Below are 17,347 nucleotides of genomic sequence, written 5' to 3'. Positions count from 1 at the left end.
TCCACCTGGCCTAGACTACATCAATTCTTGAGCATACAATACTACAGAATACAGTACCATAACCTCTCTCTGCCTCAGGGAGCTACACTCCGTACTGCAGTAATGCAGGAAGTGCCGTACTGCCATCTGCAGTCAGGAATACCCACCAGTGTAATCATTCAACATCCCTACAGCCAACTGTCATATTATTTTAATTTTCTCCCTTAACACTGATGAATCACACATTGTTTACTTTTCAATGCCTCGATCAAACATGACCTTTGAAACTTTTAATCCTTGCATCAGAAGTTATTTTGCAGTGCTTAGCGCTAGAGTTATAGGAATGGCAAAGTAAGAAGGGAAGGAGAAAGAGAGCACTTAAAACTTCCATTACCTGTCTGGTATGTATGGGGCCTGGGGTCTTGAAGCCTCCTTGACAGCTGCATTCAGAAACACTGTAAGGGTCCGAGCTGCTTGATGAGCACTTGGAAAGCGAGTCACAGCCCACCACAAAGGTGTTATCTAAAGGCAGTTCCTGAATGACATGGTGCTTCTTGGGGGGTACAGGAGTCTCAGGTTTAATTTGAAAGGTAGGCTGAGGAGAAGCAGACTTGTAGTGCTTTGCTAAATCTGGGCTATCAGGCTTAAATGTGGTTGGTGTAGTGGCCCAGTTATATTTTCCCATAGTCTGTTCTTCTAGTTCTACAGGAATGTCTAAAGTGCCATTTATGTGCTCATGGCCAGGATCATCAGGTTTAGATTCTTCAATAGTCACAAAGTTGAGGAGAAGACTTTTTGGAGAGCGCTTCTTCTTCTTCTTCTTTTTCTTTATCTGCCTATTCTCTTGGTTTGGGGAAACCCATTCACCACTCTGCTTGTTTTTTTGGACAACCTTGTGCCTAGGTGTCTGGCGGCACCGTACTAAAGCAGTTACAAAAATTACCAGAATAACTGTCATAGTGCCTGCAATAATGGCAATGATGATCTTGACATAATCATTGGTCTGTGGGGTTATCTCACCATCCCCAACATTCTGGCCAATTGGAGTTTCCATGTTCCTGCGCACTAGCTCTTGGACGTAGGAACTGTTGGTGACTGTCTCATTCACAAACAAATGCACAAGAGCTATAGTATAAAGAGACTCCGGCTGTCCTAGGTCATTGACTTTTATCACTAGTCTGTGCAAGCCATGATCTGATGTAATTACCTTCTCTTTCAAAGTAATATTGCCTGTTAATTGGTCAATTGTAAACAAGCCCCTCGAGTTCCCACCTATGATGCTATAGCGGAGCTCTGCATTCATTCCTGTGTCATTATCAACTGCAAAGACTCTAGTAACTACGGACCCTGGACTGGCTGATGTCGGAACCAACTCATACGAATAATTAGATGAAGGAATAACAAAAACGGGCCTGTTATCATTCACATCAACAACATTAATGGTCACTTTGGCAGTTGAGGAACGCTGCAGTCTTCCTCCATCCACAGCTTTCACCTGGAAAGTATATGACCCCTGCTGTTCCCTATCAAAGGTAATATTAGGTCTTATTACACCAGTAAGTGGATCTATAATGAAATTATCTCTACCATTTAGTATCGAGAGACTGACCGCAGCATTCTCTCCAGAGTCAGCATCTGTAACTGTGATAAGCCCCACTGTGCCATACATAGGCAAGTTTTCTGGCACATAGAAATTATATTCATTATGCGTGAAAGCCGGGCTGTTGTCATTCTGGTCCAGGACAGACACTGTCACAGTGGCATTGGTCTGCAACGGTGGCATCCCATTATCCTTAGCCAGCACAGTGAAGGAGTATCTGTCTTGCTTTTCCCTGTCCAGCTTTCTCACTGCCGTCAGAATGCCTGTACGGCGGTCAAGGTTGAAAATAGGGGGTGCATCAGAACCCAGGATATAGCTGATCTCAGCATTGCGCCCACTGTCAGCATCCGTAGCACTTATCTTGGTTAGCTGAGTACCAGGAGCATTGTTTTCAGGGATGGAAAGACCTATGATAGGCTGTGTAAAAACTGGGGCATTGTCATTCTCATCTTTAATTTTGATCAGCAGCATTGCAGACTGGTTTAAGGGAGGTTTCCCTGAATCCGAAGCTACTATTTTAATGGCATATTCCCTTGTGGCTTCGTAATCTAGAAACGTGGCTGTCTCCAGAAGAAACTGGTTATCAAACACTGGCTTTAGCCTAAAAGGGACATCATGATCTGTAAAACAAGTAACTTTTCCATTCAGATCAGCATCCTTGTCCATTACTGTTATCAACGCAATTTTTGTATTAAGGGGAGCCTTCTCAGACAAAAGTACTGTCCCGTTCACTGGATTGATGATGTACCTCGTGTCTATTGATGGGACATTGTCATTAATATCTGTGACATTAACAGTCACTGTTGCTCTTGATGGAGTAGAACTGCCATCACTTGCCAAAACAGTTAGTTTGTGTACAGGAGATTCCTCCCTGTCTAGTGGTTCTCGTATAGTGATGAGGCCAGTGGTGTTGTCAATGGCAAACAGCCTTTTGGCCAAACTGGAGATCTGATTGCTGAAATAGAAGTGGATTTGTGCATTTGAGCCCAGGTCTGCATCAGTGGCATGGAGCTGAGAAACAGAGGTGCCCACTGGAGCATTTTCTGGAATGCTAACTTCAATGTCATTCTCTTTGAAGACTGGGCGATTATCATTCACATCAGTCACTGTGACTTGCAGGATGGCAGTGCTAGATCTTGGAGGGCTTCCACCATCTTCAACTTTAATTTTCATCACATAGGTATCCTTCTGTTCCCTATCCAGGATCTGTTGGACAATCAGTTGAGGCCACTTATCTCCTTCAGGTGTCTCAATTATATCAAGACCAAATACATTTTGACCCTACAAGACACAGAAAGAACATACTTTAGCATGACAGTATACTTAAATATACAAACATCTCATTGATGTTCTGAAATTCTCATGGAATATATATTTTTATATGTACTGTACACAGGAATACACATTTAAAGATTTACCTTTATTTTGCAATATCCAAATTTGCTTTAAGCTCTAGTGCCTTAAGAACCTTCAGAGCAAATGTGAAGAAATGGATACTTTAGAAAAACAGAGAGGTGGGTTTGGAGTGGGTGGTGGCATATTTTGTTTTCTTTTTTTTTAACTAGCTTCTCTATTTCTACAGAAAGGTTACTGAATTACTACACAGATGCAATTTGGTTTCTCTATTGTATGAGAAAGTGTAGAGAAGAGAAAGTTCAACCACATCCAAAGGCAAAACAGTATGCTTACACTGGAGGACCTAAACCAATATGCAATTTCAAGGAAAACGAGAAAGATACAAGGACTGTTTCTCTGTTCATGGAGCAAATCCAGACATGATCTGAAAGCATTAGCATAAAAACCCAACACCATCATTGAAAAGGGGCTTACTACGTAATTCAGGTGTTACAGACCAAACTGAGTCATAACAGCTTATTAGAAATTTATTTAAAAACTCATTAAAGCTATCCCTTTCTTCATGATTATATATTTTATATTTCTAGTGAAAATTACAATCCCAGTGAGAAAAGAAGATCTATTTCATTTCAAAAAAGTATCACAGAACTATGAGATCAATTTGAAAATAATACTTTTTTTTTTTCCATGGGGTTTGTTGAACATCTAACTTCCCTGGAATTGCAAAGAAAGGCTACATACATTGCACAAAGAGCTTCTTTTAAAACACTAGTGTTGACAAATAGTCTGCTAAAATAAAGATGGGAATCTAGAACTAAATTGCCTTTTCTGCTGTCTCTTCAGACAAGCAGGGATTAAGAGTATCACAATTATCCTCTTTTCTCCCATGTCTCATCCTTCAGAGGAAGAAAGGAAGGAAAGGCAGTCCTCCAGCCATATCTTCTATAAGGGCAGAACTAGAATACAGATCACTAAAGGTGAATGTACAGGATGACCACAAAAAGAAGCCATCGATTAGGATGCTGAATAATTAGGATTTTCTTTTTGTGTGTCATACTTGTAATAACGAACAACAATGTCCAGCCTGGTTCTTTCTCTATTTATTGTGCTTGTCTCTCACTTTTACTCATGTAATTGTATGGGTGCTCTAAACTGATTTGAGACACTTCAGATCAAAGGGAAAGAAAGTGTTCCCAGTGCACAAGGTTCCTTATTTCTCATTACTTGTAAAAGACTTGTATTCACTGTATCTTGCTACCCATCATTAAGTAAGTACATTTATACGTCTAATTCTATGTAAGGCTGTACTTTTTCATTGACTTGTTTTCTCACAGCCAGAATTTGACCCTATATAAGTAATCATTTATTTTGTGGGAAAGTATTATCCATCCACATTTTAAAAATTACTGTACCACTTGCACAGTACTTGTGACAATGTTAAGTTGCAACTAGGGACAGTCTAAAGTGAACTGGAACACATTTTGAACAAATAAAACAAATACAGCTTTGGCTTCTTTAGCAGAAGTCATATGATGAAGATAAAAGCCTTGTAAATAATTTCTAAATCAAGATATACATTTTGAAGCAATTAGGTTAAATTTTAGAATGGTAATTCTCTGTTGATCTCTTCATGCAGGCGGAGTGCGAGTTTCCTCTTCATTTTCACTTTGGCTAGCAGTTATTTGCAAGAAATTTCAATAATTACTGAGAAGTGATGAATCATATATTCTATGCTTTAACATAGATTTCCAGGGAAAAAAAACAACAACAAAAGCAAGGGGAAAAAAAACCCGTCAGCTATCTTTTACTTATTTATTTGTACACAAGTTGACAGATGGGCACTGATTATTCTGTCATTAGATCCCACAACTACAACAAACACTTCATATAGACTTTGAGTATATGTAGCTATACATATGCATATCCATTTCTGATTTCCTTTAACTAACAAGTATGAGAAAGATATTTTTGATTACAGCATACAAGTTTGATATAAAATATAGAGCTTCTGTTCCCCATCACTAGCAATAAACTACTGGAGAAACAGAAAAGAAAGCGAAGTCCTCTTCCAAGTTAATTATTAACACCTGAGTAATTTTCTGTGGAAGAATACTGTATTTTAAAATTAATCTTTTTAAACCACAAAAAAAGTTACACAAAATTATACTCTCCTCATTCAAGGAAGGCTATATTTCACATTGTTTAAGGGATAACGTTAGGCGTGCCATTATGCTGCGTTTTAACAAGTGCACTTTCTAATAACAGTTCTCCCATTCTAAACACTCCAAAAAATGATGAAGCATTCAAGAAACATTTTTAAGATTATAAATATCTAATTCGCTCCCTTATGAGCAAAGAAATTGAGTGTTAAAAATCCTGAGAAAAAGATGAAGAAAACTCCTCAGGATTAAAGTCTTGATGTCAAAGTAAATGGCTCTATCATCATTAAAACATCAGTGAAGTGAACATTTCCATTAGGGTCAGACTGTTACTTGGACTGAACTGTACCTCAGTCACCACATTACAGCAGTGATCTGAAGCTTTCATTCGCAATAGGAAGGATACAAGTCCATTGGAAAAGCATAATAGATAATTAATATTTATATAGTACCTTTTGCCATTAGAATGACTGTTAAAAATAATCTGCTACATTATCATCTCCACCACTACAGAAGAATGTGAGTGAGAAATAAAAAAGGTTGGGTTTTTTTTTTAATCTAAAAAGACAGTTTAAGCAATGTAACCTAACTATTTGAGGCGAAAGAAGGTTATGTCCATCTCAGAGCCAGGATTAGCTTTAAGAGGCTCTGGCCCTGATCATACGATTCTTTATCAGGGCAATATGCTACTCTTACTTTATTCAGTTTTCATAGCATCCTTTTCAGTGGATTCATGCACACAATAGTCTCTGAAACAATCAATCTAGGATTTTTGTTGAACACTCCCTACTGTATATTTACCTGTTCATTTGTAATGGATCCAAATGTCCTTTTCGGGGCTGTTTTGGGCTGTCATGTAAATAAAAAATTAGAGAGTTTTTTTAAAAAAATATAACAGGTATATCAATACATACATAATCAATGATACATGGACAGAATGTGATAAGCTAGAAGAGCTTCTATTATTACGGACAGGACTGCAAAGTGCACCTAAAGTCTTCATATAACTTGCCTCTAGACATACATATTATAGTACCACAGTATCTCACCACTATGTTGTATTAAATCCATGGGATATTGAACATTGTAATGCATGTTCTTTCAAGCTAAAAATTGTAATGTGGGCTTCAGTGTTGAGAGGAATGGGAAAAAAGACCAGCTTCTGGTTATTGCTTATAACAGTGGCACAGTCTGTTGTGTTCAAAACATCTTAGGAACTTATACTTACAGACCAGTAAGTTGATAGAACGTAGTAATTTCTCAAAGAAATAGGGAAGGGAAAGAATATTGTGCTAAATAAGCATGTAAAAACAACTGCTTATAATACAAAATACCCTGAAATTAAGACAGTCTATTAGTGATTATTTCTTAAAACACCACAAATTATTTAACTGCACATAATAACTATACATCAACTGACAAACAACAGATTAACACTGCCCTCAATCTTCATTCAAGAAGAGTATTCTGAACCTTTAGAGAAAGGCACGTGAGCCAAAGACAGCTCATTGTTTTGTGTCTACAACTTCACCCTATACTTATTCTCAATACTTCATGCACTGTAAATGACAAACATTATGGGTCTTTAGTTCAACTGAATCTTAAAAGTCAAGGGCTAGACAGCATGCATATAATAAAACTTTACTGATGTTCTACAATAATTCATTTCAAGGTATATTGCAACAAGCTAGAAGTGCACACTTATTACATGTCAACAATCCCCTTAAAATCAGCTATTTTTATTATTTCTAAAAATCTTACTGTCTGAAATCTAAAATAAGCAGATTTTGAGTGACTAAATTCTAGCAGGCCAAATACAGCAATACTGGGAAATTAACAAAAATGTTAAAAAGGCAAAAAAAAGAAAAAAGGAAGAAAAAAAATAATCAGCTTCCCATTAGAAAGTAATTCAGTAATCCATTAAAGAAACTACTTAATAATAAGCCTTTAGCTAACATTAAGTCCTAAGTCCAAAGGACGCTAGAATCTTTTCAGGAAGTCCAGAAAATAATGCATGTTTGCTAACTGCTAGTTATTTCAGATACAGCAACATAGAAAACCCTTTGCGGGTCTCCTGCAAAATTACAACATAGGTCCAGCCACTGTTTCCTTGTTTGTTTTTGCCAAGACACAGGGAACTGCTCTATAACCGTAGTGTTATATTAGCAAAGAAAAGAGTATAGTAGCACAATTTCAATTCCTATTGCAAAAAACTGGACAACAGTTATACAGTGGACAGCTTTTTTAGTAAAAGCTGAAAATTAAACTTGGATTTTTCTTTCAAAGGTGATAGAATGTTAAAATGAATTCCCAAAGCCAAGCTAAAGCCTTAAACACAAAGTATTCTGCATGATAAGCAATAATGGATATAAGTTCCTATAACAGCTGCATATTAGTGCACTCAAGATCTATAATACTGTAAGTGTTGTAGCTCTAATAAAGGTCCCTTGTCTGCTATTGCTTACAGTGTGCAATTCACATGTTCGTGCATTCTAGAAGATTACAATTTGTTGGACAGCTGTCCCGTTTAAAGACTGCACAGGCACTGCCCTCATCACATCACACAGCTTACAGCCTAAAGTTACTTGAAAAGTGTTATTAATACCCATGTTACCTTATGAACTGAGTGACAGTACCTCAAAGGAGAAAAAATTACAAAGGTAAGATATTTTTAGAATGCAAAACTCAGCAAATGCAGAGTTGCCTACATATTTGCAACACTAGCTCTTTGTCAAAACAACTACAGACTTTTAATTTGTAGGACAAGATTCCTATGAATTTTGATCATTTTATGGTTTTCTGTCAGTGTCACACACTGTTTCACATGGCTTCCTTTGAAGCAAGGCAAAGCTTAGGTTTGAGTAAACTGAACTTACGGATTCCAATCCACAGTAAAAATAGGATTTGGAAGCTTCCAATCATGTATGAACCAGAAGTGAATTTTGTGCATTCAGGATCCTAAATTATCTCCTTAATTTTTATGTAGGGATGGAGCAAATTATTAGCAATGTCTCTATCATAATTTGCTATTTTTCCACCTCCAATTATAAAATAGCTTCTCTAAGTGTAAAGCACTGCCAAAGATTGTCTCTCCATATATACAACCACACACAAAGCCTTACTCGGCCTGTGAAGCAGACAGAAAGCAAAATGCTGTAGATGGGATCAATAGAACGTAAAGATAATAAAGAACCATTTCATGCTGGAAAGGAACAGTAAAAGGTATAATATGGAAAGAAGAAGAAAACAATCAATACATTTAATACTGATTTTCTGAAGAAAAAAAAAAAGGCTAGGAGATATACCGAAACATGTAATTACCTCCTTTGAAATCCGAATTTAATGTTACTACAAAAAGACTAAAACAATTCTAACAATTACATCGCTTGAGCCTCCTTAATCCTTTTGGATGATTTGTTCCTTTCTACAAAGAGTTCCTTTCAATCTTGTCATATTCTGAACATTGTCAACTTTATTTTCTAAGATAAATTTTTTTCCTAAAATGGAATATTTTTGCATCCTCCTCAATTCTTGGCATCCAATTCTCAGAACTTAATTATTAGATCATTTAATTAGAGACAGTAAATACTACATTTTTAATATATTTACTTTTTTGCTGCCCTAATTTCTCCAGTCTACACTTAAAGCAAGCCTGAAACTCCATACATAAATTGTGCTAATATAATTAATCTGCAAGTTTGACAAGGGAGAGAACATGGAGAGCTGGAAAGCAGCAATACACACACTAAACATTTTCAAGACCACGTCAGATTTCAAGAGTAACTGTCTTCCCATATTACATCTTTGGTATGTGAAATGCTGTTTCAACCTTTTGAATCCTGGATTACAATTAAAATGTAAAAAAAACCAAGCTAACCCCCCAAACTTTTAATAAAAGTTCATTTCACATACCTCTACAAACTAGAGTAGGAGTAATGGTGTATCCACATTACTGCATTAACGTGATATAAAATTACCAAGATAATTATTTACAAAAAAGTGGTAGCAGGAACTGGGCTGTCACTTTAAGTGTCTTGCACAATGTACTGTAGACATACAATTACATATTGCAGCAATATATGCCGGTGCAACACAAAACTTAAGGGATTTATCTTCACAATACTCCTGCTATATAAACAATTATACCACTACCTAAAGATGGGAAATTGAAGTATACAGACATTTTATCATTCATCCAAGGTTTGTATCCTGTCTGAAAGAGCTGGCCGTTTCGGAACTACCAATCATGTTTTAAACTAAACTTTAGAATTTTAAACTTTATAAACAAAAGTTCTTTCGTTTGGACAAACTCTTCCCAAAAGAAGAAAGGTCAATAGCTGCAGATACAGCAATTAGGGAAGTAATCTCCCCCCTTAATCTTCTCCACTATAGTTGTTCCGAAATATTCACAGACATATTAAACAGGAAACTACATTTTCAATACACTTGAACATGTTCAGATTAGGGTATTAAATATGTTTGAACTTTGCTCTCAATTTCCATGTCTCCACAGTCAGATAAAGCTCCACAGAGCTGACTTGTGCTTCAGCATGTTCTCTGTCTTTGGAGTCACACTATAGATATATATTGAAGAAAAAAATTAGGATTTATATTAGGCAGCAATATATTCTACAAATGAGTTTTTATAGTCACATTATATATGCATGACAATTACATATTTGCTCAATTTCCCAGTTGAGAACACCAACATGAACAGAACAGAGTATCTATTAATTTAATTTTCTTTTTTAGAGATGTTTTAGTGATGGAATTCTCTAATGCATTACTGTGCTCTTGGAGCTAACAGCTAACAGTTCTGTATTGCTGTTCAGAACAGCTCCTAAATCACAACCTCATTTTGCTTCGACAGCCAAACAAGGTATCTTAGGCTCCTAATCGCACATTTTAGAGCTCTCAGATGAATGCTGACTGGGTGTTGGTGCAGTGTGAACCTGTAATGCCCTCCTATTCACTACCTGCTATATAACCAGATCACTACTTTCAGGCAGAAGGAGATTGAAACTGACAGCTACTTGTATACAAGAAAATAGAGTAAACTGAGACATTTCTGAAAATTCCTTTACCCTAAGAAGAGACTGTCCAGTATCCTCAGCTTCCAGTAATTTCAGTGGGAACTGGAGGTGATGGACACATACGGATTTGGCTCACAACAAATGGGAAAACAAAACAAAAAAAGTTATCAGAGACAGAAAACCTTTGTCCTTTGTTAAAAACGAGTACAAATATTTGTAAACCTACATTCATTGAAGTGGTGTATTCTTATTATCTCATTCCCTCTTATACAAAACCAAAAAATTTCAGCTAAAGTGCATGATTTTTTTAAACACATGGCATCTTCATAGACAAATCCATATCCTAACCTCTGATGCTGTAGATTTTCCAAGAAGTTGTTTAGCAAGTTTACCTTATTTGATCTGAGGTCCTTCTAAACTAAAGTTCAGCTGTGAACAAAACCACTGTACCACCCCTTTATGTTTACACTTTCAGAAAAAAAAAAAACACTGACAAAGCTTGCATCTGCATGGCATGAGTATCTCACATACACACCCCATTCTCTTCAGGGATACTAGCATCCAGAAACACAAAGAAAATAAATGAGCAAGATAACATGTTCTTGGGATTTACATCACAAGGACATTCTTTCCCATGTAGAGACCATAATTTAATGTGCATGTATCACTGCTGTATGATTTTTTACATAAGAAATATACAGTCTAAAAGCAGAAAATTCAAAACTTAAGGGAAAAAATACAAGAGAATGAGAAAAAACCTAATATAATAGAGTACACTCTTTTAATTTTTAGTGGACTTCCCCCAGCTTCCACAGACAGGCTTTACAAATTGTAGGCCTGCTGAAATGAACATAATAGTAAGCTTTTCTCAAGGCCTCTACTCTTTGTGGGGTTTTGTTAAACTTTCTCTTCTTCTGAGTTTTATGTGGGACATTTAACTACTCCAGTAACATGTTTGCTTTTGAAATAAATTAAGCTATGCTTTTCCAAATAATTAAAACTTATCCTTTTTGTATTATTCTGAGAAAAGAGCAGTGGAACTATCATATTAAACTGTAAAAGCACGTGACATACATAAGTGCAAGATGCCACTTGAATACACAGTGGAAGATAATAAATAACACTGCAATTCAAGTAATAAATCAGAGAGAGTTGCTGAAAAGATGTACAGAGTGACAGTAAGTACTAAAAATAGTTCGAGGAAGACCGAATTCTAAAACTCATTAAATAAAAAGTCTTTTCACCACATTGATCACAGAATGTAGGGGATAAACCAAAAATGTATTTTCTGGTGCTGAATTTATTAGGAAGACAACTTATCTTCTTACTCCTCCAGTGTTACTGACTCCTATTTATCTGAATCAGCAGAACCAAGCAAGATAAAAATGAAAAAACGTTTCTCTACTGTAAGGCAGTAATGACTCTGAAAGTCAAATTTGAAAAGAAATCTCATGCTACCTGTTTGTATTGAAAATTCTAGTACATAAACTGTTGTGACTTCCTAGTTAACAAGTTATAGTCCTAAAAACAGCTTCCCTTTGAGTTGTGATCAAAAAAATCCAAAAGCATATTTGACACATACTTTTGTAAGTAGTTATACTCAAGAATATATTCCTTTCTAAAAACAAAAATAAAATTCCAGTTTTACTGTAATTGAATATACTTGTACTATTTTGCAGACTTACAATCACTGATAAAATTGACGGAATTGATTTGCAAGAAAGGAAATAAAATTAAGAATATTAGAACGGCACGTTTACAGGGGAAATGCCAAACACCCATCATTCCATTCCAGCTTTTCTGCTCAGTTATTGTTTACTGTTTACATTCTGTAGTAGCAGATCAGTCTTGAATATACACTCTAAGTTTTGGCTAATGGGCAGGGGTTTTTCCTCCAACAGAAAAAGATGTGAAAAAAACCCCATAGAACCATAGAACACAATAAGCCAACATTTAAGCATGAAGAATACCAGCTTCAGAAGGTAAATAGAATATCCATCTCCTGTTGCAAAGATCTAGGTAAGTCCCACCAGGTAACATGTATCCTCCAATAAACTGTGAACTATCTATCCTCCAAGGCTATCCCACAATTCATGGGAAAAACTGCACAGACTGGTTAATCTTAGTAATAAAGTGAATGATGGGGTGTATCTCCACAGGAAAGCTAACACCAGAATAAACGAAATAAATGAAGTGTTTAGCCATATGACTGACCCACACAAACTGTTCTATTCCAGAAAAAGCAAATCAAGCAAAGATAGCTTAAGTAATTTCTGCCCAGTAATGACTCGTGTAATCCAAGTCAGAGAGAAAGCAAGCAAGATCCCCTCAAAGTTCCTTCCTGAGGGTAATTCAGTGTCCTAAAACAGATGTTTCCAAATAACAGTACACATGCTGTTTGTGGTACAATAAAACCCTGTAATATGCACACAGAAACTGGATCTGCAGCAGCTTCCTTAGTGGCAAATATCAACAGCTTTTGGCCAACCAACATGATGTCAACACCAAGGTGTCATGTGGCAAACTAAACCAGTGAACTTTCCCTATATTCTTTGTAACTACTCCACTATGATAACAACCTCAGGTTAGAGAGCCATCACAACGCCCATAGAACGAATCCTGCTTTGAGACACTTGCTAACAGACAGCATCTCTCAGCTACATACAGGTTAGAACTAGGAAAATGGTTGTAAGAAAGCACTCTCTGGGGATGATAACATGCTTTGATTAATTCAATGCAAAGTTTAGCATTCATATTCTAAAAACTTAATGTAAATAATCTAATCTACCAAACCTAAACTATTAAATCAACCTAAAATCCAACAAAAACTTGTTAATTTATGTCCATCAACTGAGAAACTATCAGCATAGAAAAGGAAACACACCTCAAACAATTTAACTTAAACACTCCTTAAACAATTTCCAACTTAGACACAAAGACTTAGCATATACCTTGATTTTTAGTTATTTAATGTCTATTTCTTTATTTTAAACAGTTTAATGTATTGTTAGGATTTGTGCATATTACAGTATTAAGCTACAAACAAGAATTCAATTTATTACAATTTGAAGCAGTGCGTTAAATGAACCGTTGATTTTGAAATCAAAATTTTTGTTAGGCACATGACTATTTTTAAACACACCTAGGACATTCTACCAACTAGTACATCTGTCATTAGATATCAAATTCACAGATACGGAAATAAGGCAAAAGAAGAAATGATTGATTCAATTCGTTCATAGAAATCTACAGGACTGCTCACTACAATAAAAAAATTTCAGTTGTTAGATGGATTCACAATTTAGAGCACCATTTCAAAATCCTAAGGTGACACTATAAAATTAGTTGCTAAATTTGTTACGCATTCTACCTACAGAGTCAAAACTCCACTTCCACCCTCAGTTAACTTTACTGTTACCTTAACAAGAGGCCTACTGTGGATAGACGTGGAAGAACCCATTGTAAAATATAAAATTAAATGAAAGATGTTTCCAAAATCAGCATTATGGCGTTTAACAAAACAGCAAAACCTAAATTAGTGAAAGTGAGAATGACAGCTGGAATGAAAGAGCTTCCAAGAGGGCTAAGCATTATTAAAGTTTTTCCTTATTATGCTCTTAGGCACAATCTGATTAGTTCCAACAGCTGCCCAGCAGGAAAAGCCACCCAATCATTCCACAGTAATACGCATATTAACGTATCTCTTCAGTTTCCAGTGATTTCAGAGTCAGGTAGCACACAGCACTATAGCATGAGCTTTTATCTTTTGATTTATAGTGATATTCAGTACATCAAATGCAAACCACATCAGAAATTCTTGATCATCACAATGTAAGTTAATGCCTTAAAACCTCTTCTGATGGATAAACAAGTTCCACCCACTAGTATATAAAGAAAAAACCAAGAAAACATGAGGGGGGAAAAAATCCACTGCATGTAACTTAAATTAGTCAAGTCTTTGTTATAGGCAATGAGTAACAAAAAGCAATTTTCTTTGTTACCTTCCTCATGAAGCTCAGTAGCCTGTAGCATGTGCTATGCTGTGACAAATTATGTAGCTGAACTTCAAACCAATACTCAAAATAGTTTCTGAAAGACTTCACTCCTGTTTATAAGAATTCTTCTATTATCATCTGAACATTAAAACAGTAGTGAGGACACTGGTGGTTTTACCATTTCTTCTAGCACTATGAGTGTTACATATGATTTATACACACACACAACCCCCCACACACACATTACTTAACTGTGAAAGGTTTCAAGCCTGGGAGTGAGATTTTTCAACCAAATGGAACATTGAATTACACGCTCATACATCAAATAATTTTAAAGTTATTATCAAAGCTAATCATTAATATGGAAGCATCTAAAACCCCCAGGTCTTAATTTCACAAAAGCAAATTCACTTCTTTAGGAGCCTTGACTGTTCTTTAAGTTCCTTATCACAGGAATACTTGGGAGAAAACCTTATCCTTGATTAGTACAACGTTTTCTGCCATTGCGCAGTAGAATAAAATCTGCTTATATCTCTTGGCCTTCACTTCTCGTCACACCTCAAGCATATATGCATTTCAAATACAAACCGAATTAATTTTATTTCTATTTAAGCCAATAAAATGGGCATGTTTATTTGTGAAAAATGTATTTGCACAGTTTCTGATCTCCTCCATGAGGCTATGAAAAACTACATACCTTTTGAAGTAAAATAATAGTTTAATTCCTTCATCATCAAACACAAAACACATTTCAAAGACAGTGCTGTTTTCATAGTTTAAGAACGTCATCAGTGGACTGATGCAAGGAGAAACTAAAGTAAGTGCTCATCACATGATATAGTTTCTAAATCTTTGCCCATATTCTGAACGCTCAGATTTTACAATTTACGATTTTTACAAAGTAGGTTCGAAACCCAACTGAAGAAATTGCACATACAAAAAAATCCAGGTAAGAATATCAGAACCACCACTTCCGTACAAGAAATCTGTGAGCCTCAAACTGGTAGAAGCTCAGGCATAGCTTGGGAACATATGTTTGTACTGTTCTTACAGTCTCTCCTAAGCATCTGATATCAAGCATTACAGACAGGATAGGAGATCAGATGAAACTCAATTGGATCCAGCAAGGCCATTGTCAGGTCAAGTCAGCATGATTCACATCACTTAGCTCTAAGGAAACTGAGGCACAGAAAGCAGAAGTCACTCATTCACAACTAGTCTGCAGGCTAGAAACAAAACAAGCTATATTTCACAGTTCAGCGACCCTCAAAAGATCACAGCATTAGAACACAGAAAACAACATGAAAGCATAAATACTACTGGTTTAGATGTGATTACAAAGTGAGAACAGGATTTCAAGTCAATCGTACCCTTTTAGAAAACCATTTAGGCAGTTTGAAAGACACCACCACTATTTCTCATTCAGCACTGCTCTAAATAACGGAAGTTTTATCGGGGTGCTCATTTATTCTCTACAAAAGTTAGTAGAAAGAATGATGATAAAAACAGTCTTCTATCTATAGAAGTCATAAACATTGTAAATAACCATCATGCCACCCATATACCACACTACTAGAAGACAGACCACTGGAATGTTTGTGTCCTCTCTATTATTTTATTCAGATTCATTGAATAGTATTTTATGTTTATTTTTCCCTTCATTATGATTCAAATGCACACATTTTTGCCTTCATGGACCCCACCCCCACAAGTAACCTTGAAAGCAAAAACCACCACAGAAACAAAACAGATTCTGTTGCTGTCAGTGCTGTCTATTGCTGTCATTGGGCTGGCAGAGATAACTATTTGAGACTAAAAATTGACACAAGACAGACTGAAAAGGCAAAAGTCCAGCTAAGATTCGTATGTGAAGGTGTACAGCAAAGGTAGTAAAGTCTTAAGATGGTGCACTTCAAAAACTGAATACAAAAAAAAAATAAACACATCAGAGGCAGACATTGAAACACACACTAACATTTTTTTTTTCTTTTAACTTTGCCAAAGGTCCAGTTAGGCATTCAACTTAAGAACTCTGGATGATGCTGGCAGTTGAATTAGTCAAATGACAATTTTTTGTGAGTAAGAACAAACTACTGGACTAGCTTAGAAATTAAAAAAACCCATAAAATTAGTGTATAAATCTTATAGAGAACTAGGTAATCTGTAAACTTCAAGGAATTGATCCATGTTCTGATATTTTACAAGCATATCAAGTATCTTGGATGAATATTTCATTCATGTGAAATAATAAAAGGTGTGCAACACTGATGGAAAGCAAGAAAGTTCTATCAATCTTTTATGGTCTATTTGTAAGACTGGCTTTCAAATTATTTCTAATTCACACTTTGTGTTGGTTTTCCATACAAAGGTCAATTCATCAGTGGAAAATACTAATACATAACTGTGAGAAAACTATTTTCGACATTACATGGGAAATGGGATGGGGATCAAAACAGAAGCTACTATTTCGTTTATACCTTTAAACGTGCTACAACAAACAGGCTTGAAAAGCCCCTAACAGAAATGAGCACAAAAATTGTAAGGCTGGGGTTAAAATGAAGAAGAAAAAGTAATCTCAAAGTGAAAAAGCCATATAATATCCCATTCTGAAAAGCAGAGAGGAACATCCTGACTCAAAAGAAAAAGGAAAGGGTGGAAAAAAAACCTAACCAGAAAATGTCAATTTGCTTGATAAAGCAAAGAGAAAAAATTGCAATTATTTGACTTTGGAACATCAGCAATAACCAAAGCAATAATGCACATCACATTAATAGAGCCAGCAATTATAGCACAATGTGAGAAAAATGCATTTCAATACTGACAGCTGATGACTCAGAATTCATTCCTTTTACCAATGTTTCTTTTTGTTTCTTTAAAATTGTCTGAAACGCTCTTTGCTACATGTCCCAGCTTCAAAAGCTCTACAGGACTTCAATGTTCAGACCAATTATATTTCGGGGCTAGGGAATATAAATTACTTAGTAATAAACCTTTCTTTCAGCAATGAAAATAACCGTCCTAATGCAGTCAAGCACCACGATCCATGGTTGACACTCAAATGTAATTTAAGATAGCTAAAAGAAAAGAATTTTGGACTTCTCTCCTCCCTGTACTTCCTTTTGAAATGAAGGAAAATACTACATACACTGTATCTGGCTGAAAACTAGGTAGGATTATTTAAATATCTATCAATAACACCCAATATTAGAAAGCTAAGAGCAAAAT

General features: G+C 35.8%; 1 protein-coding gene across 1 annotated transcript in view; it reads right to left on the bottom strand.

Moving 5' to 3' along the window:
• The window catches only part of PCDH11X (protocadherin 11 X-linked), a 31,832-nt gene that overhangs the window by 2,416 nt on the left and 12,069 nt on the right, over window positions 1-17,347 (bottom strand). The window contains exon 2 of the mRNA XM_074147529.1: window positions 374-2,860. Coding sequence (XP_074003630.1) covers window positions 374-2,860 — 2,487 coding nt within the window. The remainder of the gene's footprint in view (window positions 1-373; window positions 2,861-17,347) is intronic.

Source organism: Numenius arquata, chromosome 5, assembly GCF_964106895.1.
Source record: "Numenius arquata chromosome 5, bNumArq3.hap1.1, whole genome shotgun sequence".
Lineage (NCBI taxonomy): Eukaryota > Metazoa > Chordata > Aves > Charadriiformes > Scolopacidae > Numenius > Numenius arquata.
The sequence above is the reverse complement of the archived record's forward strand: the minus strand, read 5'-3'. Positions and strand labels throughout refer to the sequence as shown.